The sequence below is a fragment of the Haliotis cracherodii genome, unplaced genomic scaffold (genome assembly GCF_022045235.1).
Source record: "Haliotis cracherodii isolate W230 unplaced genomic scaffold, xgHalCrac1.p SCAF_5, whole genome shotgun sequence".
Classification (NCBI taxonomy): domain Eukaryota; kingdom Metazoa; phylum Mollusca; class Gastropoda; order Lepetellida; family Haliotidae; genus Haliotis; species Haliotis cracherodii.
The window spans coordinates 54,259,372-54,285,488 of NW_027266308.1; the positions used below are offsets into that span (position 1 = coordinate 54,259,372).

Sequence of the window (26,117 nt, forward strand, 5' to 3'; positions counted from 1 at the left end):
TAAAACATATTTTCTAAAAACGTTGTAAATTGGACACCACTATTTTAATATGCGTGTTAATCTTTTAGTCCCAATTTTAGCGTGATTTTGTGTCGGTATTATTATTAATTTTCACTACAAAATAACCAATCCCAAATCTAGATTGCTCAAAATGGCGGCCTCCATAGTAGGAGTGCGAAATGTGAATCCCACCCTTGATGGGGTTTCTGCCGAGCAAGAACAAGATGCTAACTCTGCTTTAACAGAATTGGACAAAGGTACTAAACTGCCAATAAAAATATGGATTATCGAGCTGATCAATGAAAATATGCAAGTAGCTTTCGGCCTTTTTCAACGATCGAAAAGGGAACACTTTTACTTGGTTCAGAATTCGATCACCTAAATGCATTTGAACAGTGAACATTAAACTACCGTCTTCTAACTATATGATCAAAGAGTACTATTTGATCGACAACAATGGAGATTATAATGGGTGTATCTAAATCCTTCACGATGATTGGTATGCACACAGGACCATGTAACTATAATAATTAATGTCAAAATCACAGACGATTATTATTATTATTATTATCATCAGATAAATGGTCCTGTGTTGTAAGTAATTTCGTACAGAAGTAATCTCGTACATGAAAACATCTAGGACACGATAAGATCTAGTACACGATAAAAAAAAGTAATTTCGTACACAATAAAATCTTAAAATACAAATAGTTTTTAAATTTCAAATGATCAAAGTATATATTTCCATTAAAAATTGCCTTCTGTAAACTGTGTGCAAAATTTTGTTTCTTGTACAAGATTACAGTAAACTACGCTTATAACGAACAGGCGGATATACCGAACTGTTTTTTTTGTCCCGTCCAATTGCTGTGTATATGCTTATAACGGTTATAACAAACTAAAATTAGTGTTTGAGTTCGTTATAACCATAGTTTACTGTACATACAAAACTGTGTATGATATTACTGAAATTTCCATGTATGAGGTCGTTTTGTGTACGAGAGTACCGCAACCTACTGTGATACATAGGATGATATATATCATTGAAACTTAGATAAATTGTAATATGTACATGAACGTACCTTGATCATGTTGATCAGGTACAAAAATATGCGAACAAAGCAAAGTTTTCATGCAATTAGGCAGAACAGTCGCAAATGTTTAGTCACATGACTTTCTATTTCTTTTCAGGTTTGCGTTCAAATCGCATAGGATTACAGTGTGAGGCAGTTGTGAAATACCCTCGATTGTTTGAAAAATATCCATTTCCTATTCTCATAAATTCAGCTTTGCTGAAGTTAGCTGATGTTTTCAGAGAGGGGTGAGTAAACCAAAGAAATCATAATCAGTCAAAGTGTATATTCTTATATTCCTACACAAGATAGGCCAACTAACGAAAATAAGAAAAGTACCTGTCCATAGTATCCTTTTAACACTGATAGATTTCTTTTTCCATGTCATCATGATACAAGTGAAAGGTTACCATGGTTACCTTGTCTGTGTATCAGATCCTTCCAGATCCTGTGTGTCATTGGACCCGTCCTCCTGAGGCAAGAGCATCCATGAGCCTTTTTATCTTGTTTCTGCCCTTGCCACATCAAGCCCACTTTCCTCTGCTAAATATGATTGGACTATCGCATGTATAGATAGTCCAATCAGAGAACGTTTCACAAAATCAACTTTCACTGGTCGACTGGTATACTTTCCACTGCCTGTCTTTGTTGACATGAATATCTTTTTTCATCTTTTATCCCAGCCAACAATTGCCTATGTTTTGGTGTCAGGAATGAAATTGTGAATGTTTTTGTCATCTGATCGACTATGTTGTCGCCATCTTTGTGAAGGTATATGAGATAAGAACAACGATCTGACTGGATATCGCGTTTTCATAACAAGGGGCAGAACTCATGATCTACACAAAGTGGCGCCAGGGTCGAGCCAAGAAAAGTGGCCTTGATGTGGCAAGGGTAGAAACTAGCCCCGGGTAAATGCATTGGACCGGATCGTGTCATAATCAGCTCATCATGGCATACCCTTCACATCTATGAGAAATAACTATTGAGCCACTTTTCTGTTGATAAATGTCACAAACCAAACTAAATTATCCCTTTTGCATCATGTCAGTAGATTTTAGTCTAACCTATAGACTGTCAATCATGTCAATAGCTTACTAGACTGAAAGATATTTGTCTAGGTTTAGGCTGTGCTCCAGTAATTATGAATTAAACCATGTTAATAAAGATGATGATTTATTGATGTTGCACCTAAAGTCTGTCATGGACACGTTAAAGGTGATAATAATGGTTATTTGGTATAGGCCTGGGCCCTTTTCAACAAAGCAATCTTAGCGACAAGAATCATAATTCTCAAACAAAACACTCCCATATTTATGACAGTTGTAGGGCTAACATCGCTTTGTGGACTGCAGATTGTCTTGAGCTTGTCAGCTGTCCCGACATTTATAAGATGAATAAAGTTCCACTACCCTAAGCAAATCTAACGTAATCATTGCTAATGGAAATGTAATATATATATATGTCCATTTCTTCTCACAAGAGGGGGCACGGGTGGCCCAGTCGTCTAAAGCGCCGCGATTCGCTGTGCGGAGTTGCGTCCCTTGGGCAGGCTAGAAACCTATGATTGTGGGTTCGAATCCCGGTTCGCCCAGAATATGTTTCTAGGTTTGTCAGCACCATACCCGTGCTCATGGGTTTCACCGAAGTGGTAAATGTCTGAGACCTGCATCACTTCGGGCTTTCCTCCAACATGAAGCTGACATGCCGCGTTATAACTAGAATACTGTTAAAAGCGGCGTTAAACCCAACTCACTCACTCACTCTTCTCACAAGATGGGGGTGTTGGGGTAGTCTAGTGGTTAAAGTGGTCGCTTGTCATGATGAAGACCCGGGTTTGATTCTCCACATGGGTACAATGTGTGAAGCCCATTTCTGGTGTCCCCTGCCGTGATATTGCTGGAATATTGCTAAAAGCGGCATAAAACCACACTCACTCACCTTCTCACTCACTCATTCTTACAAGATAATATGGATAAGTTCTGATTGTGACTGATAGTGACTGATGGATGTTTTCGTGTCTGTTTCAGTAATAATTTTATCCGTTTGTGTATCCTCAAAGTGACTCAACAGAGTGGCAAACACCTGGACAAGATTCTCAATGTCGATGAATTTGTACGAAGAATATTTTCAGTTATCCACAGCAATGACCCAGTGGCAAGAGCAATCACTTTGAGGTAATTGTTTTAAATTTCAAGACTCTTGTGTTGAGAGAATTGTATTATCTATCTGTGCAGATTTGCCTCCCTTACTGTGTCAGGATCTGCTGATCTGCCATATTTGTCTCAAATGTGATCCTTTGCACAATACCTGTGCTTGTGGGTTTGAAATAATTGTGGTTAATGTCTTCAACTTTCCTAGGTGTAGGTAAAAGTGAAATAAGGGGTAGCTCCGTGGTTGAAGTGTCTCTTATCACACTGAAGATCTAGTCATTTTGAACTAGTGGGGATGTAAAATAACTAGGTTTTGAGTTAAATAAACAGACTGTTACTTGTCCCTGACAAACAGACAAGTGGCCATGTCTATCCCAGGTGTTGAGCCCAATTCTGGTGTCGCCATTGGGAAATATTGCTAAAAGTGGCATAAAACCCCACACACTCACTCACTAAAGTAAATCCCTACACACTCACTCACAAAAGTGAAATCCTACACACTCACTCACTAATGTGAAACCCTACACACTCACTAATGTGGAACCCTACACACTCACTCGTTAAAGTGAAACCCTACACACTCACTAATGTGGAACCCTACACACTCACTCACTAAAGTGAAACCCTACACACTCACTCATTAAAGTGAAACCCTACAAACTCACTCATTAAAGTGAAACCCTACACACTCACTCACTAAAGTGGAACCCTACACACTCACTCATTAAAGTGAAACCCTACACACTCACTCACTAAAGTGAAACCCTACACGCTCACTCACTAAAGTGAAACCCTACAAACTCACTGAAGTGGAACCCTACACACTCACTAAAGTGAAACCCGACACACTCACTAAAGTGAAATCCTACACACTCGTGAATAGGTATTCAGCAACCCATGCTTGCTGCAAGAGGCGACTATGCTTGTTGCGACTAACGGGATCGGGTGGTCAGGCTTGCTGACTTGGTTGACGGATGTGATTGATCCCAATTGTGTGGATCAATACTCAATATATTGATCACTGGATTGTCTGGTTCAGACTCGATTATTTACAGACCGCCATCATAAAGCTGGAATTTTGCTGAGTGCGGCGTTCACCAAAAATCAAACCAAAACCCTACACCCTCACTATAGCTCAGTGGTTACACTATAAGTCGCTAATGTTTGCATTTCTTTCTGACGATGCACACATTCCTTTTGACTTGTATGTGTTTGACCTTCAGTCAACCTCAGTGTACACATGATATGATCGTTTGATACATGTATCTAAACAGTTCTTGCCAGGGCTGCGGTAAAACAATTCCCATTCAGACATTTTGTTCCCACATCTTGAGACCTAGAGTGGGTACCCAGGTAGGGTCAGGTAATAGGGGGTCTGGTACTGGGTAGTAAATTTGGACTCGTTCCAGCCCCAGAAGTAAGATACAATGACTGTCCGGTATTCGGCGGTTTAGCAGTCCCAGGAAGACTACTGTGTATCATGTTTTATCATGTTATTCAACAGGACACTGGGCAGTATTGCTGGTATCATCTCAGAGAGGAAGAATGTCCATCACAGTATCAAGCAAAGTCTCGATTCCCACGACATGGTGGAAGTGGAGGCAGCCATGTTTGCTGCTGATCGTTTTGCAAAGGAATCCAAGTAAACACTCATTTTGTTCCCTGATATTATGAATTGATTTACATAGCATAGCATGCCTCCACAGCTCATTGCCCATGGCTGGTGGCCTAGAGGGTACTGTGTTCAATTGTCAACACCTGGTTTGTTTTATCACATAGTTACATGGTAGCGTGTCTATGATATTGCTACGATTTTCCGTGGAGATTTGTAAAACACCTATGTACACATTTTGAATCCAATCAATAATACAATTCAGTGTCATTTTGATCGTGCTCTCACAATTAAAGTGATAGATCATCTTTAGCCTAATGAATAGACCCTGTAGTAGATCTCACATGGCAAGGGAGTTAACTGACTCTCAATGTCCAGTTTCCATCTCTTTCAAATTACCCTAAATTTCTGTGTTATATTTTGGCTTATGCATAAGAAATTGACATCCGGTTTGTAAACAACATAGCAACTGTTGTGCAGATTTTGGTTGATTGTGTACCACTTTTAAGTACGTTGCTCAAGTGATTTGATGCACCTCGCGTGAAAAGACCTGTTTTAGTATAATATAGATTTTTAATGTCAATAAGAACGTCTTGACTGGGAACCGCCATTTTGTTTGAAGTGCAAGTCATATGAGAGGTGGAATCTGATTGGTCAGTAGGAGGGACATAACAGGGACATAACTTGTAATAACTACTGGTGGAGCTACGTTCGAGCCATGAAATTCCATTTTATAGTCTGTTAACTTCCTAGCCTCGGGAAGATGTCGCGGTAAAGTTATGTATAAAGTTAAATATAAATAATTCTATAGTGGAAGCCATCTTTATTAAGGAACCCTAAAGTCTCTTGATTTTAGGGGGGCACGGGTGGCCCAGTCTCTAAGGTGCCGCGATTCGCTGTGCAGAGTTACGTCCCTTGGGCATGCCAGAAACCTATGATTGTGGGTTCGAATCCCAGTTTACCCCGATTATGTTTCTAGGTTTGTGAGCACCATACCTGTGCTCTTGGGTTTCACTAAAGTGGTAAACGTCTGAGACCAGCATCACTTCAGGCATTAATCCCACATTAAGCTGACATGATGCGATATAACTGGAATACTGTTAAAAGCACTCTTAATTTTAGAGTTGAACGAGAGCTGAAAAGACAATGAGTATATAGAGCTGATAGAGCTGAGAAGGGAGAGGGAGTGGAATGGGGGTAAATGTGTTATTTAATATACCGTATTCGACGTAATAAGCTCTCAAAATTAGAAATGGGGAGCTTTTAATAGAATGTTATTTTGGTGAAAAAAAACAGCCTTGAAAGATAAATTTCGTGGTTTATGCTGACAGCCTGAAATGTTTATATACAGCAGATATATTTTTCCAGAATTTAATTGCGTATTATACGCGAATAAATAAGTCTTTTGTATATTGATCAATCGGAAGGGGTGCTAATTGGGATTGTTCACCAGGAAATATATTAGTAAATATCGCCATGGGCGCTTATTAGAGCAGGGCACTTATTACGTTGAATACGGTATGCTCTGGGCACTGTAAGTGAGCCTAGATCTAGCATTCATCTGAATGCTGTGATCAAAGCACTGAAACAAGATTATTGTCCTAGCTATATGACTAGCTATAATCCAGTGATTGATATTGTGAGCAATGATCCAGGCCATCAGGGTATGATAACACACAATCAACCAAGTAACAAGGCCTGACCAGGTTCCTTGGGAGCTGGGCGGTCGGGTAGCCTAGTGGTTAAAGCATTCGATCGTCACGCCGAAGACCCGGGTTCGAATCCTGACATTGGTACAATGTGTGAAGCCCATTTCTGGTGTCCCCCGCCGTGATATTGCTGGAATATTGCTAAAAGCGGCGTAAAACCAAACTCACTCACTCACTCACTCCTGGGAAGCTATTCTAACCTGGAATCCCCATGGGGTCAGTGAAACGAGGGGATGAAAAACTTGTTGGTGCCAGACTGTCACATACATTACTTTTGTGTTTTGCAGTTTGAAAAGCATTGTAAGATTTGTGTGAATGCATATATAAGGGAAGATATATGTGAACTGTCATAAGAACATGTTATACTGTGTAGTCACTCTGTGGTTTTACCTTACAGAACATTTGCTGCAAGTATCTGTGGTAAGATTGCCGACATGATCTGCAGTATCGCGACACCTGTCAATATGAAGCTGAAGTTGATTCCCATCATGCAACACATGCACCATGATGTCACAACAGCCGCCAAAGTGAGTTACACATTCACTCTCCTATCCAGGGTTTGGGGGCACAGGGGCACGGGGGGCACAGTCGTCTAAGAGTTCCAGCATAGTATCTCTGCCACTGGCCATTGACATGTGACGATTCATCACATCTTACACAGTCCTTTCAAGATATTGCAGATGTTTTTCACCTGTTTCATTTTCGACAAGTCTTCACATCTAGATAAACATATGTCATAGAATGGTTAACTTTCACTGAGCAAATATCCTAAAACGTGAAAAACTATTTCCATTTACGTAGTTTACATTGTCTATGCCTCCACATGCTGTCATCGAAGCCCTAGGGAGAGCTAGAGATACGGTCACTATGATTTATAAATATACATGTATACATGTATATTGACATGCACCTCACTGTCGCATTTGTAGTGGCATATCAATATGATTATGCCAAACAATATGTAAAGCTCCCCAAAAGGCTTGAATTAGACCAATCTGTTCTGATTTTCAAAAAAAGAGAAAAGACCGGTCATGTGATATGCAAATTAGCCTGTGGCAGTGGTGTTATGCGAAGTCACCACTTTGCCGAAGTGTGTTACACAGTTACTACACAATCAGTCTTCATTTCTTGTAATAATCTGTATTGCCTTCAATTCTGTGATTCCTGTATATGTATAGTTCCTGCTTTTGACTAAAACATGGCATGCATTCTATGACCAGACTCGGGACATTTGCCTGGCCCTGCTGGAGAGTTTCCCAGCGGAGAACCTGGTGGTGGTGACGCTACACACAATGTCACAGCTGGCAGCGTTCTCGTTGTACGACCTCCAGGAACAAGTCCAGTTCCTCCTCACCTTCCTCAACCAGGATCCTCGCCATGGGGTCAAGGTCATTGTGCTACAAGACCTGAGACTACTTGCTAAAAAAGGACCACATCTTTGGACATCTGGCTTTATTGAGGTAATTTATGTAAATTCAATATAAATTATGTCGGTGTGTGTATTTTTTGTAAAACCTCTATGCTGAAACTAAACAAGATTTGGTAACTAGATTGTAGTTTGTCTTTTAAAGGCATTTAGAAGTGATACACAAGGAAGAGAATTTATGGATGTAAACTTCTTTGTAATGATGAACACAATGTTTCGGAGTATATGCTTACTCCTTCATTAGTTGAATGCTTACTCCTTCATTCACCTGATGAAGGAGTAAGCATATACTCCGTGTGTACCCCATCAAATATCCCTTAATATACATATAACAAAATTGTCCAGAAATTGGGGCGACTATCACAGTTTCACTGTGTCATTAATGATGTGGCAGTAATTAGTGATGAGGCAGCCCAATGTTGGTTTTCCTGTGCTGCTTCTCCTAGAAGAGAAATGACACCCAATTTCTGAAAGAAATAGGTCCAGGGCCCCGTTCCTCAAAGCGATCTTAGCACTAAGGTGATCGTAAGTCCCATACTTTAACATAGTCAAGTCTGGACCAGGCAATCCAGTGATTGACATCATGATCATCGATCCACACAATTACATCTTTCTGAGGCAAGGGTTTTTAATGACTATAAAAGTCGAGATTCAACCCTTGCCGAAAACTAGGCTGTTTTGTTACATTATTGATCTTGATTATCAATGAGACCGTCTTTACTGGGGGCTGGCATTTAGATGGAAGCAAATGCATGTGAATCTGGAATCTGACTGGTCAATAGGAGGGACATAACTCGCAATAGCCACTGGTGGCGTTACAACTGAGCCACCAAATTCCAGCCTAGTTCGGCTACAGTTATCATCAGCCTATATCAAAGTATGATAGTTACAATTACCTTAGGGCTAAGATGGGACCTGGGCCCCGTTCCTTAAAGCGATCTTAGCACTAAGGTGATCGTAAGTCCCATACTTTAACATAGGCTTACGATCATAGCCGTGCTAAGATCGCTTTGAGGAACGGGGCCCAGGTCCCATCTTAGCCCAAAGGTAATTGTAACTATCATACTTTGATATAGGCTGATGATAACTGTAGCACTAAGATCACTTTGTTGAACTGGGCCCAGGGCCCCATTTCACAAATCAATCTTAGTGCTACGACTGTTGTTAGTCTATGTTAAAGAGTGGGAGTTACGATCATCTTAGTGCTAAGATCGCTATATGAGATGGGGCCCAGGGCTCTATGGTTCTCAAACCTGGCCATGCCGTGACACGGGATATCTTAAGCTCTGGTTATCTCTTGGCTGTAGAAAGCTGTGTGTTGATCATTTGTTCCTCCGTTGCAGACTCTGTGTCAGTTTGTGTTGGCAACCCCGTCGGTGAAGCTGAAGGTTGGTGGTGTCAGCGTGCTCACCATGGTGTTTGACTCGGTCGCCGTACAGCTGCTTCCACTCACGTCAGGTATGTAGTGCTTTATGTGAACATGCAGGACTTGTAGGAACTAACACAGACCTTTATGAATTACTGTATTCGAAGTAATAAGCGCCCCGCTCTAATAAGCGCCCACGGCGATATTTGCTAATATATTGGCTAGTAAACGATCCAAATTAGCACCCCTTCCGATTGATCAATGTACACAAGACTTATTTATTTGTGTATAATATGCACTCATGTGTTATATGCATCCTTAATTCTGGGCAATTAAGTTCTGGAAAAATATATCTGTATATAAGCATTTCAGGGTGTCAGCATAAACCACGAAATTAACGATCTTTCAACTCTGTTGTTTTTTTTAACCAAAATAATATTCTAAGAAGAGCCCCCTATTTCTAATTTTGAGAGTGCCCTGTGCACTTTTTACATAAAATACGGTAATAGTTAATATATTTGTCACAACATAAACATTTCTCTGTTTACAGTGATTGATTTATGATGGAAAAGTCATGATCTTTTTTTGTTTGTTTCAGACTCAAAGCTGCTAGATTTGTGCCAGCAGTACTGTTACCACGACAACCTGATTCTGGCATCAAGGACAGTTCAGCTTCTTACACAGCTGGCCAAATCAAAACGTGTGTTGTTTGCCATTTTGTATTTAAGCATTTTGTAATATATGGAATAAGCCCAGATATTTATTTTTTGTCCAGCATATATGATTAACATACTTGTACTATGCTTTCCTTACTTCAAAACAACCTGTTATTTTAATATTTGTGATATTTTAGGCAGTCCTATTGATCTTCTTGGAGAGGCAGTGGGATGTCTGCAGACACATCTGATCCTGTTGACAGGAGGAGGGGGTGAATCAGAACAGCACACAGAACTCAAGGTGAGAGAAGACACACTGTCCTTGTTTAGTTGTGGTAAAGTAGTGCGGGTGTCTGCAGACACATCTGATCCTGTTGACGAGAGGAGGGTGGTGAATCAGAACAGCACATCCCAACATTGTGCTCATGTCATTTCACTTTATGTTTGTAGCTGTGCCTCCATTGTGCTGTAGAACTGTGCCAGACGTCACCCACTCTCTGTGGTGGATTTGTAGACACCATTGCAGGACTTCTGCCGAGTGTTTCTGGTGAGTCAAAATTAGCTCATGTAATCCAATGAACCGGATGACTTTTTGACAGGGCAGGTTTCACATTTTAAACCTCTTTAAAAAGTCATCGGAACTTGAAGCAGACACTACTACTGCCCTCACAACTAGTCTTTTGACATCCATCTGTGGTACTAAGTGATTTGAGAAAAACAAGCAGTTTGTGGATGAAACGCTCCTGGATTTTTTTTATCAACATCAACAATAGGTAACCAGTCAGCAGGATGAAAAAATTAACATTAGTCAGCAAAAATTTGCAGTTTCATAATTTCATAATGAATTCTTTGCAGGCTAGATAATAGATCTGCTGTTTGTTTGTTTAACACTGTGCTGAGCAATATTCCAGTCCATAAATAATCAAGTCTGGACCAGGCAATCCAGTGATTGACATCATGATCATCGATCCACACAATTACATCTTTCTGAGGCAAGGGTTTTTAATGACTATAAAAGTCGAGATTCAACCCTTGCCGAAAACTAGGCTGTTTTGTTACATTATTGATCTTGATTATCAATGAGACCGTCTTTACTGGGGGCTGGCATTTAGATGGAAGCAAATGCATGTGAATCTGGAATCTGACTGGTCAATAGGAGGGACATAACTCGCAATAGCCACTGGTGGCGTTACAACTGAGCCACCAAATTCCAGCCTAGTTCGGCAAAGGTGGAAAATGGACTGTTAATGCCTTTGCCTCGGGTAGATGCACAATTGGGATATGATGACATGCATCAACCGAGTCAGAGAGCCTGACCACGGGATCCTGTTAGTTAACCTGCATTCGGACCTGGATCTGCAATAAAATGAAATGTTTTCTCTTGTATTCATACATCCAACAAAGGAACTGATGTTACATGTTAAATACTGGTAACACATGGCTCGGAACTGATGATAAAAATAAACTTTTTAGAAAACAAACTTCTTTCCATGGTTTGCTCAGATTCTGAAGCCGAAGTCTTATGTGAGGCCCTTGCAGCTATTGGATCAAGTAACTCACAGTCACTACAACTTGTGGTTCCTGTCATAGTCAGTTGTCTGGAGAGCAGTGTGGAGAACACCCAGCAAATAACACAGTTACAGGTGAGTCTGTCTCACTGACATAGGTTGATCATAGTCAGTTGTCTGGAGAGCAGTGTGGAGAACACCCAGCAAATAACACAGTTACAGGTGACTCCTTCTCACTGACATAGGTTGATCATAGTCAGTTGTCTGGAGAGCAGTGTGGAGAACACCCAGCAAATAGTAACACAGTTACAGGTGAGTCTGTCTCACTGACATAGGTTAATCATAGTCAGTTGTCTGGAGAGCAGTGTGGAGAACACCCAGTAAATAACACAGGTACAGGTGAGTCTGTCTCACTGATATCTGGTGATTGCAAAACAAGTGGGTGTCATATACTATTTACCTTATAACGAGTTGTTTAAAATATATCTAATGAGTGAAATCGAGTTAGCTACATTTTGAAACAACTAGTTATAAGGTAAATGGCATATGACAAGCACCACAAAAAATGGCACCATTTTAGCAAATGATTAGCATTTTTACCTCTCCTATGATTGCAGTGGTGCATTAATACATAACACATCAGTCATAAGTGACATAACCCAGCGACCCTCTTACTACTCATACCTAGTGTGACCCTCCTCAAAAAAGTGTCTGCCAGACCTGTGGATTATCAAGGCGATGAAATAATCTGAACTAAGGTCATCACCATTTTATAGCCAATCATGGACCTGGAAATCATGTTCATGCATATGTTTGATAACAGTTATCCCACATACAGTCACGTCTCGTTAATCCGACAATCAACTTTATCCGACACTAATGATGGGAACAGATGAAATTAGTGCTCTTTATACCCGTTGATCTGACAGCCTCGCACTCCAACTCCGACACACCTAATTTGCAACGAATTACCGAAACCACTCATAAATCAGTCTCGTTAATCCGATACAGTGATCCGCATACACCTTGGTCATCTGCCCGCGAGTACACAGCCCGTGTTTTGATGCGAGACAAGTCGGCTGATAGCTGCATATTACAGCAGCTGCAGAAATAAACTTGCTTAACAATAAACAATTAATGAACAATTAGTGTTTGTATCGTTACTTATCGTGTAGTTGTCCGATTTTCGATTTTCGTTGATACTACTTAATTTCGTTTATCCAACATACTCTTTAATCCGACGTAATCATATGCACCAATCATGTTGGATTAATTAGACTTGACTGTATGTGTAAAAAGGTTGGTGATAATCAGCGAATATTGTTTATAACGTTGAGAAAGGTGGTGGGGCAACCTAGTTTGCTCGCCACGCTGAACCATTGGGTACAATGTGTGAAGCCCATTTCTGGTGTCCCCTGCTGTGACATATTGTTAAAAGTGGCGTTAACTCCAACTCACTCACTATAACAGTCAGAAACCAAGATGTATGTATACCGGTACCTGTTTAATGAGATTTAGTATTAGTTGTCAACTTGCCTTTGTCAAACTCATAAGATCAAATCTTTTATTCTGATCTGGTTCCTCTCTCCATCAAGATCTGACAAATCCTCTATACGAGTCCAACTAAGGTGAGCTCTCTCATCAGTCAATCACATGAAGGCTTCTAAATTGTCGTTACAAGCAAAGTATTAGTATTTCATCTTGAAAAATTGAATGTAGACGGGCAGTTCCAACTGGAGAATGATAAAGGCCATGCTCTTTTGTTAAGGTCAAAACTTCTGAATTAATGTTGTAAAGTAATTAAACTGAATCATTTTAGAAAACTGTTATTTGATTGACTCAATAAACCATGAATCCATTATGATTCAGGATTCAACTGACGTAACTTCTCCTTGTGAGTTTTGTCAGATTTGTACAAGTAGAGCTATTGAATCCCAGTAAATGATTTGATTTTAATTTGATTGGCCCATTATCAAATGAAGTTCATCCTTACTTAAATCTCTATTCTACCACTATGCTACTGTTCACTTATGTTAATATTATATTTCCAGGTGTACATGTGCACCCTACTGTTCCAAGCTGCTGGTGGGGAGGGAATACCCAATGAAATTCATGAACTGATTGTCACATGTGCTGGGCTAGCCAATCAGTGGCTGGCTTACAAGATGTCCCGACAGGCTTTACGTTACAGCCAGTATGAGATTGGTGGTGACATCATCAAACCACTCACAGTCAAGGTAGGCAAAGATGGGGTAGTTGTGGCCTGGTGTCTGTGTGCTTCACATAGGTCTCTTCTTAAAAAAAAGTACCCTCTTATTTAAGCCATTTTTAACACATTTTTCTAGGCTCAAAATGAGTAAAAGTAAATGTGATTTGATGGTTCTGTGTATAAATATTCAAGTCCTCACACCAGTGTTTCAATATTACTTGGACTGCCTCTATCGTCTAGAGGTAAAGTGTCTGCCTGGAGAGCGGGGGTTGGGGAAGGTTGGGGGTTCGATCCCCGACTGCGTCATAGCAAAAGACATTGAAAGATGGTACTTGTTGACCTGCCTGGCGCTCGGCATGTAGGGGCTAAAACAAGTACTGGTTCGCTCGGAGTCAGTATACTGCAGCGTGGTATCTCAGTGGGCTAGCACTATAGAATCAGCAACAGTTTAGTCTACTAGTCCGTATAATGATAACATATAGCAAAACCCTTAAAAAGGGTTCTATTAGTCCTTATGATAACTTAACTATTGGGCAGTTTGGCAAGGACTAAAGGACAAGTGCCAATTTCGAACACTGGATCTTAGTTCTTGCTACCAATAAACAAAGATCTTTCCCCTGACCCCTCCTCTAGACTTTCCCCTAACCTCTCCTCTAGACCTTCCCCTGACCTCTCCTACAGTCCTTCCCCTGACCTCCCCTCTAGACCTTCCCCTGACATCTCCTCTAGAAGTTCCCCTGACTTCCCCTCTAGACCTTCCCCTGACCTCCCCTCTAGACCTTCCCCTGACCTCCCCTCTAGACCTTCCCCTGACATCTCCTCTAGAAGTTCCCCTGACTTCCCCTCTAGACCTCCCCCTGACTTCCCCTCTAGACCTTCCCCTGACTTCCCCTCTAGACCTTCCCCTGACTTCCCCTCTAGACCTTCCCCTGACTTCCCCTCTAGACCTTCCCCTGACTTCCCCTCTAGACCTTCCCCTGACTTCCTCTCTAGACCTTCCCCTGACGTCTCCTCTAGAAGTTCCCCTGACTTCCCCTCTAGACCTTCCCCTGACTTCCCCTCTAGACCTTCCCCTGACTTCCTCTCTAGACCTTCCCCTGACGTCTCCTCTAGAAGTTCCCCTGACTTCCCCTCTAGACCTCCCCTCTAGACCTTCCCCTGACTTCCCCTCTAGACCTTCCCCTGACGTCTCCTCTAGAAGTTCCCCTGCCTTCCCCTCTAGACCTTCTCCTGACGTCTCCTCTAGACCTTCCCCTGACTTCCCCTCTAGACCTTCCCCTGACTTCCCCTCTAGACCTCCCCCTGACTTCCCCTCTAGACCTTCCCCTGACTTCCCCTCTAGACCTTCCCCTGACTTCCCCTCTAGACCTTCCCCTGACTTCCTCTCTAGACCTTCCCCTGACTTCTCCTCTAGACCTTCCCCTGACTTCCCCTCTAGACCTTCCCCTGACCTCCCCTCTAGACCTTCCCCTGACTTCCCCTCTAGACCTTCTCCTGACTTCCCCTCTAGACCTTCCCCTGACTTCCCCTCTAGACCTTCCCCTGACTTCCCCTCTAGACCTTCCCCTGACTTCCTCTCTAGACCTTCCCCTGACGTCTCCTCTAGAAGTTCCCCTGACTTCCCCTCTAGACCTTCCCCTGACTTCCCCTCTAGACCTTCCCCTGACTTCCTCTCTAGACCTTCCCCTGACGTCTCCTCTAGAAGTTCCCCTGACTTCCCCTCTAGACCTCCCCTCTAGACCTTCCCCTGACTTCCCCTCTAGACCTTCCCCTGACGTCTCCTCTAGAAGTTCCCCTGACTTCCCCTCTAGACCTTCTCCTGACGTCTCCTCTAGACCTTCCCCTGACTTCCCCTCTAGACCTTCCCCTGACTTCCCCTCTAGACCTCCCCCTGACTTCCCCTCTAGACCTTCCCCTGACTTCCCCTCTAGACCTTCCCCTGACTTCCCCTCTAGACCTTCCCCTGACTTCCTCTCTAGACCTTCCCCTGACTTCTCCTCTAGACCTTCCCCTGACTTCCCCTCTAGACCTTCCCCTGACCTCCCCTCTAGACCTTCCCCTGACTTCCCCTCTAGACCTTCCCCTGACTTCCCCTCTAGACCTTCCCCTGACCTCCCCTCTAGACCTTCCCCTGACTTCCCCTCTAGACCTTCCCCTGACTTCCCCTCTAGACCTTCCCCTGACTTCTCCTCTAGACCTTCCCCTGACTTCCCCTCTAGACCTTCCCCTGACTTCCCCTCTAGACCTTCCCCTGACTTCCCCTCTAGACCTTCCAATGACTTCCCCTCTAGACCTTCCCCTGACTTCCCCTCCAGTCCTTCCCCTAACGTCTCCTCTAGACCTTCCCCTAACGTCTCTCTAGACCTTCCCTCTAGACCTTCCCCTGACTTCCCCTCTAGACCTTCCCCTGACTTCCCCTCTAGACCTTCCCCTGACTTCCCCTCTAGACCTTCCCCTAACGTCTCTCTAGACCTTCCCCTGACCTCCCCTCTAGACCTTCCCCTGACTTCCCCTCTAGACCTTCCCCTGACTTCCCCTCTAGACCTCCCCCTGACTTCCCCTCTAGACCTCCCCCTGACTTCCCCTCTAGACCTTCCCCTGACTTCCCCTCTAGACCTTCCCCTGACTTCCCCTCTAGACCTTCCCCTGACTTCCTCTCTAGACCTTCCCCTGACTTCTCCTCTAGACCTTCCCCTGACTTCCCCTCTAGACCTTCCCCTGACCTCCCCTCTAGACCTTCCCCTGACTTCCCCTCTAGACCTTCCCCTGACTTCCCCTCTAGACCTTCCCCTGACCTCCCCTCTAGACCTTCCCCTGACTTCCCCTCTAGACCTCCCCCTGACTTCCCGTCTAGACCTTCCCCTGACTTCTCCTCTAGACCTTCCCCTGACTTCCCCTCTAGACCTTCCCCTGACTTCCCCTCTAGACCTTCCCCTGACTTCCCCTCTAGACCTTCCAATGACTTCCCCTCTAGACCTTCCCCTGACTTCCCCTCCAGTCCTTCCCCTAACGTCTCCTCTAGACCTTCCCCTAACGTCTCTCTAGACCTTCCCCTGACCTCCCCTCTAGACCTTCCCCTGACTTCCCCTCTAGACCTTCCCCTGACTTCCCCTCTAGACCTTCCCCTGACTTCCCCTCTAGACCTTCCCCTAACGTCTCTCTAGACCTTCCCCTGACCTCCCCTCTAGACCTTCCCCTGACTTCCCCTCTAGACATTCCCCTGACTTCCCCTCTAGACCTTCCCCTGACCTCCCCTCTAGACCTTCCCCTGACTTCCCCTCTAGACCTTCCCCTGACTTCCCCTCTAGACCTTCCCCTCTAGACCTTCCCCTGACTTCCCCTCTAGACCTTCCCCTGACTTCCCCTCTAGACCTTCCCCTGACTTCCCCTCTAGACCTTCCCCTGACTTCCCCTCTAGACCTTCCCCTGACTTCCCCTCTAGACCTTCCCCTGACTTCCCCTCTAGACCTTCCCCTGACTTCCCCTCTAGACCTTCCCCTGACTTCCCCTCTAGACATTCCCCTGACTTCCCCTCTAGACCTTCCCCTGACCTCCCCTCTAGACCTTCCCCTGACTTCTCCTCTAGACCTTCCCCTGACTTCCCCTCTAGACCTTCCCCTGACTTCCCCTCTAGACCTTCCCCTGACATCTCCTCTAGACCTTCCCCTGACTTCCCCTCTAGACCTTCCCCTGACTTCCTCTCTAGACCTTCCCCTGACATCTCCTCTAGACCTTCCCCTGACTTCCCCTCTAGACCTTCCCCTGACATCTCCTCTAGACCTTCCCCTGACTTCCTCTCTAGACCTTCCCCTGACTTCCCCTCTAGACCTTCCCCTGACATCTCCTCTAGACCTTCCCCTGACTTCCTCTCTAGACCTTCCCCTGACTTCCCCTCTAGACCTTCCCCTGACTTCTCCTCTAGACCTTCCCCTGACATCTCCTCTAGACCTTCCCCTGACTTCCTCTCTAGACCTTCCCCTGACTTCTCCTCTAGACCTTCCCCTGACTTCCCCTCTAGACCTTCCCCTGACATCTCCTCTAGACCTTCCCCTGACATCTCCTCTAGACCTTCCCCTGACTTCCTCTCTAGACCTTCCCCTGACATCTCCTCTAGACCTTCCCCTGACTTCCCCTCTAGACCTTCCCCTGACATCTCCTCTAGACCTTCCCCTGACTTCCTCTCTAGACCTTCCCCTGACTTCCCCTCTAGACCTTCCCCTGACATCTCCTCTAGACCTTCCCCTGACTTCCTCTCTAGACCTTCCCCTGACTTCCCCTCTAGACCTTCCCCTGACTTCTCCTCTAGACCTTCCCCTGACATCTCCTCTAGACCTTCCCCTGACTTCCTCTCTAGACCTTCCCCTGACTTCCCCTCTAGACCTTCCTCTCTAGACCTTCCCCTGACTTCCCCTCTAGACCTTCCCCTGACTTCTCCTCTAGACCTTCCCCTGACATCTCCTCTAGACCTTCCCCTGACTTCCTCTCTAGACCTTCCCCTGACTTCCCCTCTAGACCTTCCTCTCTAGACCTTCCCCTGACTTCCTCTCTAGACCTTCCCCTGACTTCCCCTCTAGACCTTCCTCTCTAGACCTTCCCCTGACTTCCCCTCTAGACCTTCCCCTGACTTCTCCTCTAGACCTTCCCCTGACTTCCCCCCTAGACCTTCCCCTGACTTCTCCTCTAGACCTTCCCCTGATTTCCCCTCTAGACCTTCCCCTGACTTCTCCTCTAGACCTTCCCCTGACGTATGATGATATGTTCTCTGTCAGGTTGCATCTGAGCACTTCTACCACTGGCTAATGGGTGTGGCTCACATCTGCAGTGCGGAGACGAGGCTGCGACACGTGGTCACAGACAACGCCAATGTCCTGCAGTGTATGTCAGAATGTCTGGAACTCTACCAGAAGGCTCTTGTCTCTCTCAAGGTCAGTGTTAATCTATTACATGGGTAAATCTCCACAGTCCCTGACACATTCCCCCATCCTGACTACCTGGTGTTGGTTGTTACTCTTCAGTCATCACAAGTCACAGATCAGGCGACTATGCTTGTTGTAAGTGGCAACTAATGGGATCAGGTGGTCAGGCTCGCTGACTCACTGACTTGATTGACGCATGTCATTGTATCCCATTTGCATGGATCGATGCTCATGATGTCAATCACTGGATTGTGTAGCCCAGACTCGATTATTTACAGACTGTCATCAATAAGCTGGAATATTGCTGAGTGTGGCGTAAAACATCAAACAACAGCAGGTTATAGGCCATCTTCTTACACACATGACTTCCATCACTCAGCCCTGAAGCATGACATGTGAATGTTTTCAAGCACAGGCAGCTTCAGTTGTACCCTCCCCAGGGAGCTGAGAATTAAATTTGAAAGCACACTATCCTTTGACATTGTAATAATGTCATGCACTGTGATGTCTTGCATAAGTGACTTGATTTGGTTTATCGATTCTACATTAGCTTGGTGTGATCGTAACAAAGATGGATTCCACTAACAATGAGAATCCTAGTGTTCATGGATGTATTTGTGATACAGGCCGGCAGCTCCCCAGCCCACCCCCTCAAGTTCCAGTGTGACTATGTCAGTTTGAGGATCACCCTTCTCCAGGCCCACCGCCAGCTGATTCTGTCCTGCAACACGTTCCGCACAGCCCCGCCCCCAGCCATCGCCACCGCCCTCGCCTCCACCAATGGCCAGGAGGGTACACGCTGGAGTCAGATCGTGCAGCAGGTAAACTACAGCGTGCAAGGAAATCAGTTGTACTGCTCAGTGGATGTACTATTACTCTTCAACCCCCAAACAAATTTCATACCTCTATACTGTCCATACAGTAGGACTCCTCTGTGGTCTAGTGGTAGAGTGTCCGCCTGGCGAGCAGAAAGTCCGGGGCTCAAACCATGGCCGCGTCATACCAAAAGACGTTAAGAGATGATACTTGTTGTTACCCTGCCTGGCGCTCAGTATTAAGGGGCAAAAACAAAGACTGATCCAAGCTTTGACTTAAAGTTTTTGTGGTATGAGCAAGTGTTCATTCAGAAACTTGTTTAACCATCAAGGTATTTGATCCATGTAGATTCCTTAATTTGCAACTCAATAGAAATTAAATATTTGAGTAGGCTGACTGTTTAAAGCATGTGTTTTGGCTGTGCGGTGACCCGTGAAGATCCGGGGTATAATAGGTCTTCAGCAACCCATGCTTGCCGTAAATGGTGACTATGTTTGTCGTAAGAGGCGACTAACAGGATCGGGTGGTCAGGCATGCTGACTTGGTTGATGCATGTCATTCTATCCCAGTTGCGTGAATTGATGCTCATGATGTCAATCACTGGATTGTCTGGTCCAGACTCGATTATTTACAGATTATTTACGCCGTCATATAGCTGGAATATTGCTGAGTGCTGCGTTGAACTTCAAACAAACAAAACAAACAAAACAAACAAACAAACAAAGCTGTGGTGACAGAGGGGTTTATTTGTGTGTCTGCTGGTGACTGAGGGGTTTATTTGTGTGTCTGCTGGAGACTGAGGGTTTATTTGTGTGTCTGCTGGTGTTTCAGTTGGAGGGCAGCATGGAGCAGTATGAGGAGCTCAGCAAGAAGATCTCCAATGTGTACTGGTCAGCCTTTGATGCTGACAAAGCCTCACTCTCAAACATTGACATGTATCCTTACGATCCAGTAGCCAGATAGCCATTTTCTGGCTGGAATAAGAAATGATGGCTCATTATGACTTACAATATGACTAACAGTAAAATCAGGAAAATGACGTTTGAAAAGATTCTGCAGCTGGGATGCCTATTTTCTATGGGGCTTATTGAAAATTTTTGATAATGGAGCAAGTTTAATTCTCCGGTCAGAAAAAGATTCATGTTCAACATTTTTACTGATGCATTTTTACCCCTGCCTTGGCCCGATGGCCAAGAAATTCCATCTGTCCGCATGTCTTTCCTGAAGACATTTTTTTGTGCGACCTAAAACTTGAAAACTACTAAATAGATTCTTTTCAAACTTGGTGAACACTTCTATCTATAGGAGAGGTGCAGTGCGAAGTTTGATTTCAATATTTTTATTTTTTTTTAAAAGTACATCTTTTTTTCTTCTTTTTTTTACTCTTTTGAATTTTGTACTGAAACATTTGTTTGACCTATAACTTGAAAACTACTGCATGGATTCTTTTCAAATTTTGTGTACAGTTTCCATACTTATAGAAGAGGTGCAGTGCTATGTGTATTTTCTGATAAAAATTTAAAAAAAAAAATCATGTTTTGAACTTGCTGGAGGCAAAGTCAGGGGTATTAGTGAGCCCTGCTCACTTTTTGTCATGTTTGTGGTTGACCTGATGAAGGAGCAGTGTTATTTTTCTGAGCCCAGGAGTCTTCAGCAGAGTTGCGACAGTGTGAAAGCAGCCATCATGTCCATCATCTCCACAATGCAGCTTGGGTGAGGATGTGAGGGAGATATATATACAGGAGTGGGAGCCCACGTCACGTCTGGAGCACGTTGTTGGGGACATTCTACTCAAAAGAAGTTAAGGACCATCAATTCTTTCATTCCATGACAGATAAGTATAGCTCTATGAAAGAATCGGTGGTCCTTAACTTCATTTGAGTAGTATATCTCTGACAAATATGTCACTACTCCCTGAGACATACAATTATTTTATTCAGGCTGATGATTTGGAAATTTGAATAATTACCTTATCCACGTATTCCTGACAATCATGCACTGTCAGAAATATGATACCGTCATTTTCATAACCCTCCTCCAAAATATTATTTTGATGATCTTCCACACATGCTTGTCATTGCTTGTTTTAGCAAGAACACACACATTTCATGAGTGTTGATTTATAACATTAAGTCTGACATAGAAGGACTTGTGTTAAAGTGAAGTCTTTTGTTGTGGATGTTATCGAGGTATTTCCACAAAAAGTCAACTGAGCAAACTATTTTGCTGTGACGAATAACAGGGATATGTAACCTTTGGATAATGACAAAGTAGACACAAATTATGGATAACATCTTCTTTATTTTACTGTAACGCCGAAGACCCGGGTTCAATTCCCGACATGGGTACAATGTGTGAAGCCCATTTCTGGTGTCCCCCGCCATGATATTGCTGGAATATTGCTAAAAGCGGTGTAAAACCATACTCACTCGCTCACTATTTTACTGTAATGGCGAAGTTTTGGTATGGATCCTTATACCATTGTCAAGCAAGGTTTAATGATGAACACTGTACAGAATATATGGTAGGTAGAGGATTAACAGTTACACAACAATTGCATACATGAGAGAGATTAACATGAGAAGGGTAAAATTGGAAATTGATTTCACTAGTATGCAATTCGTTCTATGTGAAGGTTAGGATTTGTCAATCAGCCGTGTATCATGAGTATCAGTAGAATGGCTGTTCAATATGTTAACGACACTGACCCAAATTGTGTAATTTCTTAGGACCTTTCCTCCCCCCCTCCCCCCTCCTTGTTATCCTCCAAGATTTTCCATCCCTCCAGACGAGTGCATCATTATAGTAGATAAAGACAGTCAACAGATTACATCAGTATGAAGACTGCCTCCTTGGTCTAGTGGAAGAGCGTCCGCCTGGAGAGCGGAAGGTCATGGGTTTGATCCCCGGCCACATCATACCAAAAGACGTTAAAAGATGGTACTTGTTGTTACCCTGTCTGGCGCTCAGCATTAAGGGGCTAAAACAAGGACTGGTCGGCTCGGAGTCACTATACTGTGTCTGAGTGGGGTATTCATCTTAAACTGGGGCATGGTATCTCAGTGTGCTAGCACTATAAATCGGCATCAGTCCGGACTAGTACAAGCAGCCACACACACACACACACGTACATGCACGTTGCAATACAAGTGCAATAATCTTGGATGCGACGTTAAACCCCATTTCACCTCACCTTGTCACCCACCTGACATCAGTGTGACTTTTGCTCTACAGCGGAGGATCATTTGGAGACCGGCAGCTGTGGACAGGTGGAGGTGAAACCATAGAAACAGGGGTTTCTATAGAAACAGCCCTGCAGAATGTGTCGAGTGGCCTGAACAAAGTCCTGCAGGATACGACACACGACATGACGAGCAGGGTGAGCATCGCACGTATAGTGGACATCTTGGTCCTGTTCTGTAGTCAGTGCTGGTTACACAGCAGTTGTCGGGTCACTGTTGTATCATCATCATTCCTATAGGAGTCTGGACCACACAAACAAGTGGTTGAGAGAGTACCAATCTCGTTAATATCAGATCTAAGTTCTCGCTGCCGCTAAACAAAGACCTGAGGACCTCCCATTACGGGTCATGTCAGAACGGCCTTTCGCAAACTTTGACCCACCATTTCATGACTAACAAGAAGTCGACATCAGCCAATTAGAAAGCAGCTTTCTTGAACTTTATGGCACTTGTTTCAACTTGGCGACTTCCATTTCAGACTACACTTGTAAAATATGTTGACACAGTTCTTGATTAAAATTGTGAAAACTGAACAAACGAACATTCCAGAATGTCTAATATATGGTTGCGCTTGTATGGCAGTGCTTCCACGTACTGTGCAACGCCTCCTCCATTCAAATGTTTATCCCACGGAAATGAGAGAGACGATACTTTTGATGGAATCAGTCGTATGGGCCGTACCTGTCGTTCGGAATACCCTGTGTTAACATTTTCGAGGGTGCATGATTAGAAAACACATTTCGACTGTCACTTTCATGATGTGGTAAGTGACGCTTTGATTGGTTGGATGAAAGGTCATTCTGATGTGACCCGTAATTGGAAGTCCTCAGATCTTTGTTTAGCGATAGTGAGAACTAAGATCTGATTTTAATGATTTTGAGAGAGTACCAACTATCAACACAGGGGATACGACCATGCACTCAATGCAAGACCATACACTTGCATGACACAATCAGCTTGGTCATTCAACCCCCTGATCATCCAATCGTCATCATTCTTGATGACTGTTCATAGGGCCTCTCGTTTAAATAACCCAGAATAATACATATTAAAATCTATAATCTTTCAAATACAAAACAATTATCTTTCGGTATCTTGCCATGTAAAAACTAGTTTATTTTCACCTACATTGAATTTTAGGTCAAAACATTTGTAAACCAACCAATAAAAGCCCAAGTGAATGAAGTACCGTATTCGATGTAATAAGTGCCCAGGGCGCTCTCAAAATTAGAAATAGGGGGATCTTATTAGAATATTATTTTGGTGAAAAAGACAGACTTGAAAGATAAATTTTGTGGTTTATGCTGACAGCCTGAAATGTTTATATACGAAAGATACATTTTTCCAGAATTTAAATGCCCATAATTAAGGGTGCATATGACACACGAGTATGTATTATACGTGAATAAAAAAGTCTTGTGTACATTGATCAATCGGAAGGGGTGCTAATTGGGATTGTTCACTAGCCAATATACAGTGATCCCTCGCTACAACGCTACCTTCAAGGTCCAAATAATTGGTGAGCGTTATAGATGATCAGCGGTTTAACGAAGGTATTAGCAAATATCGCCGCGGGCGCTTATTAGAGTGGGGCGCTTACTATACGAATAAGGTATATGTTTATTTTGATACTACTCTTTTGGCAGATCACCTTCTTGAGTGACTCGGCCAAAGCTCTGATCAAGTCAAGCCACAGCTTCCCACGCTTCTTCTTCCAGACTCTTCAGTCAACTGTACTCAAGGTGAGACACAACGATCAAAATATACATTACTTTTCTTGATGCGAACATTTCTGCTTTTCATTACTATTAACATATGCAGTATTTTATAGCACTTGTTGTGAAGATCCGGGTTAGAATAGGTCTTCAGCAACCCATGCTTGCCGTAAAAGTCGACTTTGCTTGTCATTAGAGGCGACTAACGGGATCAGGAGGTCAGACTCGCTGACTTGATTGACGCATGTCATCGTATCCTAATTGCGTGGATCGATGCTCATGATGTCAATCACTGGATTGTCCAGTCCAGACTCGATTATTTACAGACCCGCCATGATATACCTGGAACAAACATACTATAAAATTAATAGTACCAAATCATTCAAGAAATGATAGTTGATAAATTGTGATGCGTCTCTCCATTGCACCATCCAGCTGGCAGTTTCACCCCAGCAAAACGCTAACATGGAGCCGATCTCCATCCGCTGTGACACGCACCTGGCGGTCAAGGTGGAAGGGATTGTACAACATGGTGAACGACCTTGTCTGTTCCGGACAGCTCACTCCGTCAGCATCTCGGCCAATTCAACTCTGCAGAGTCGCAGCACCCAACCAGGAGCCAGCACCAAGGTAGGAAGAATTATTGTGTCCACTGTTGTTTCTTGTGGGGATCATGGACAGAAATTCATATCAACCAAAGCTTCGTGGCGTTAAAGGCATCCTTATTAGCAACCAGAAATTAGAACAATTTGGAGGCTGTTCCGTTTTCTGTCTAAACTATTTGGGCGAGTTAGCTTTCACGGTCAATTTCTCTCCTGGTGTATGATAGAAAACATGAAAATTTATATTTTTGAGAATCAGACAATAAAATATATCAGTAACATGTCCTTACATGACAGAAGAAACCAGGGAAGAATGGGACCCAGCACCTCAGGCTTATTGTTAGAGTCTATTTATGAGGATTGGGTGGTCACAATGCGTGACGTTCTCCGGATGTGTTATACCCAGACGGCATTGGTGGTTCATGTAACATCATTACATTGCAGGAGGGGCGGTCAGGTAGCCTAGTGGTTAAAGCATTCGCTCGTCACGCTGAAGACCCGGGTTCGATTCCCGACATGGGTACAATGTGTGAAGCCCATTTCTGGTGTCCCCCGCCGTGATATTGCTGGAATATTGCTAAAAGCGGCGTAAAACCATACTCACTCACTCACATTGCAGGAAAATTGCCGGATGTAACACAAGATTCATATACCTAATTGCCTGTCCCTAATTTATTTACAGGCCATCGTTATATTGCAGGAATACTGCAGTGAAAGACAAGATTCATTCATGAACATCTTTTGCTTGTAGGGGAATGAGATCACATCCAACTTCCTGACCCAGACCGTGGAGCCTCACAATGACTACTTCAGTGTCAACTTCCTGTTGCCCTTCCCGGTCCTGGGCATCCACACGGTGACAATCGATGCCTCCATTGTTGACATCAGTGGAGCCGTCTGGCAGACCGGGCCCAAGGCCATGCTTACGATCAAGTCCTATGATGAGGTGCTGCAGCGTCAGCAGCAACAAGCCAGGTACCAGTCTCGGTCGGGGACATCGTCGTCAAGCCTCAAATAGTGCTACTCATTCTCATGAGAACTCGTCACACTACATTTGATCATGAAACACATCATGATGTTGTGTACTGTTGTTTCATACAATAAATCATCTAAA

At 43.7% G+C, this 26,117-nt stretch overlaps 1 protein-coding gene across 1 annotated transcript; it reads left to right on the forward strand.

Moving 5' to 3' along the window:
• The first annotated feature begins 151 nt into the window (after positions 1-151).
• On the forward strand, positions 152-26,085 carry LOC139443178 (integrator complex subunit 7-like). Its single transcript, XM_071224139.1, has 20 exons — positions 152-257; positions 1,192-1,321; positions 3,104-3,250; positions 4,731-4,868; positions 6,945-7,074; positions 7,768-8,007; positions 9,317-9,431; positions 9,938-10,039; positions 10,193-10,296; positions 10,446-10,542; positions 11,499-11,638; positions 13,555-13,740; positions 18,482-18,637; positions 19,255-19,449; positions 20,276-20,379; positions 21,092-21,157; positions 22,679-22,823; positions 24,333-24,428; positions 24,837-25,031; positions 25,755-26,085. The coding sequence occupies exons 1-20, from the start codon at positions 152-154 to the stop codon at positions 26,019-26,021; spliced, it is 2,859 nt and encodes a 952-aa protein (XP_071080240.1). The 3' UTR covers positions 26,022-26,085.
• The last annotated feature ends 32 nt before the right edge of the window (positions 26,086-26,117 follow it).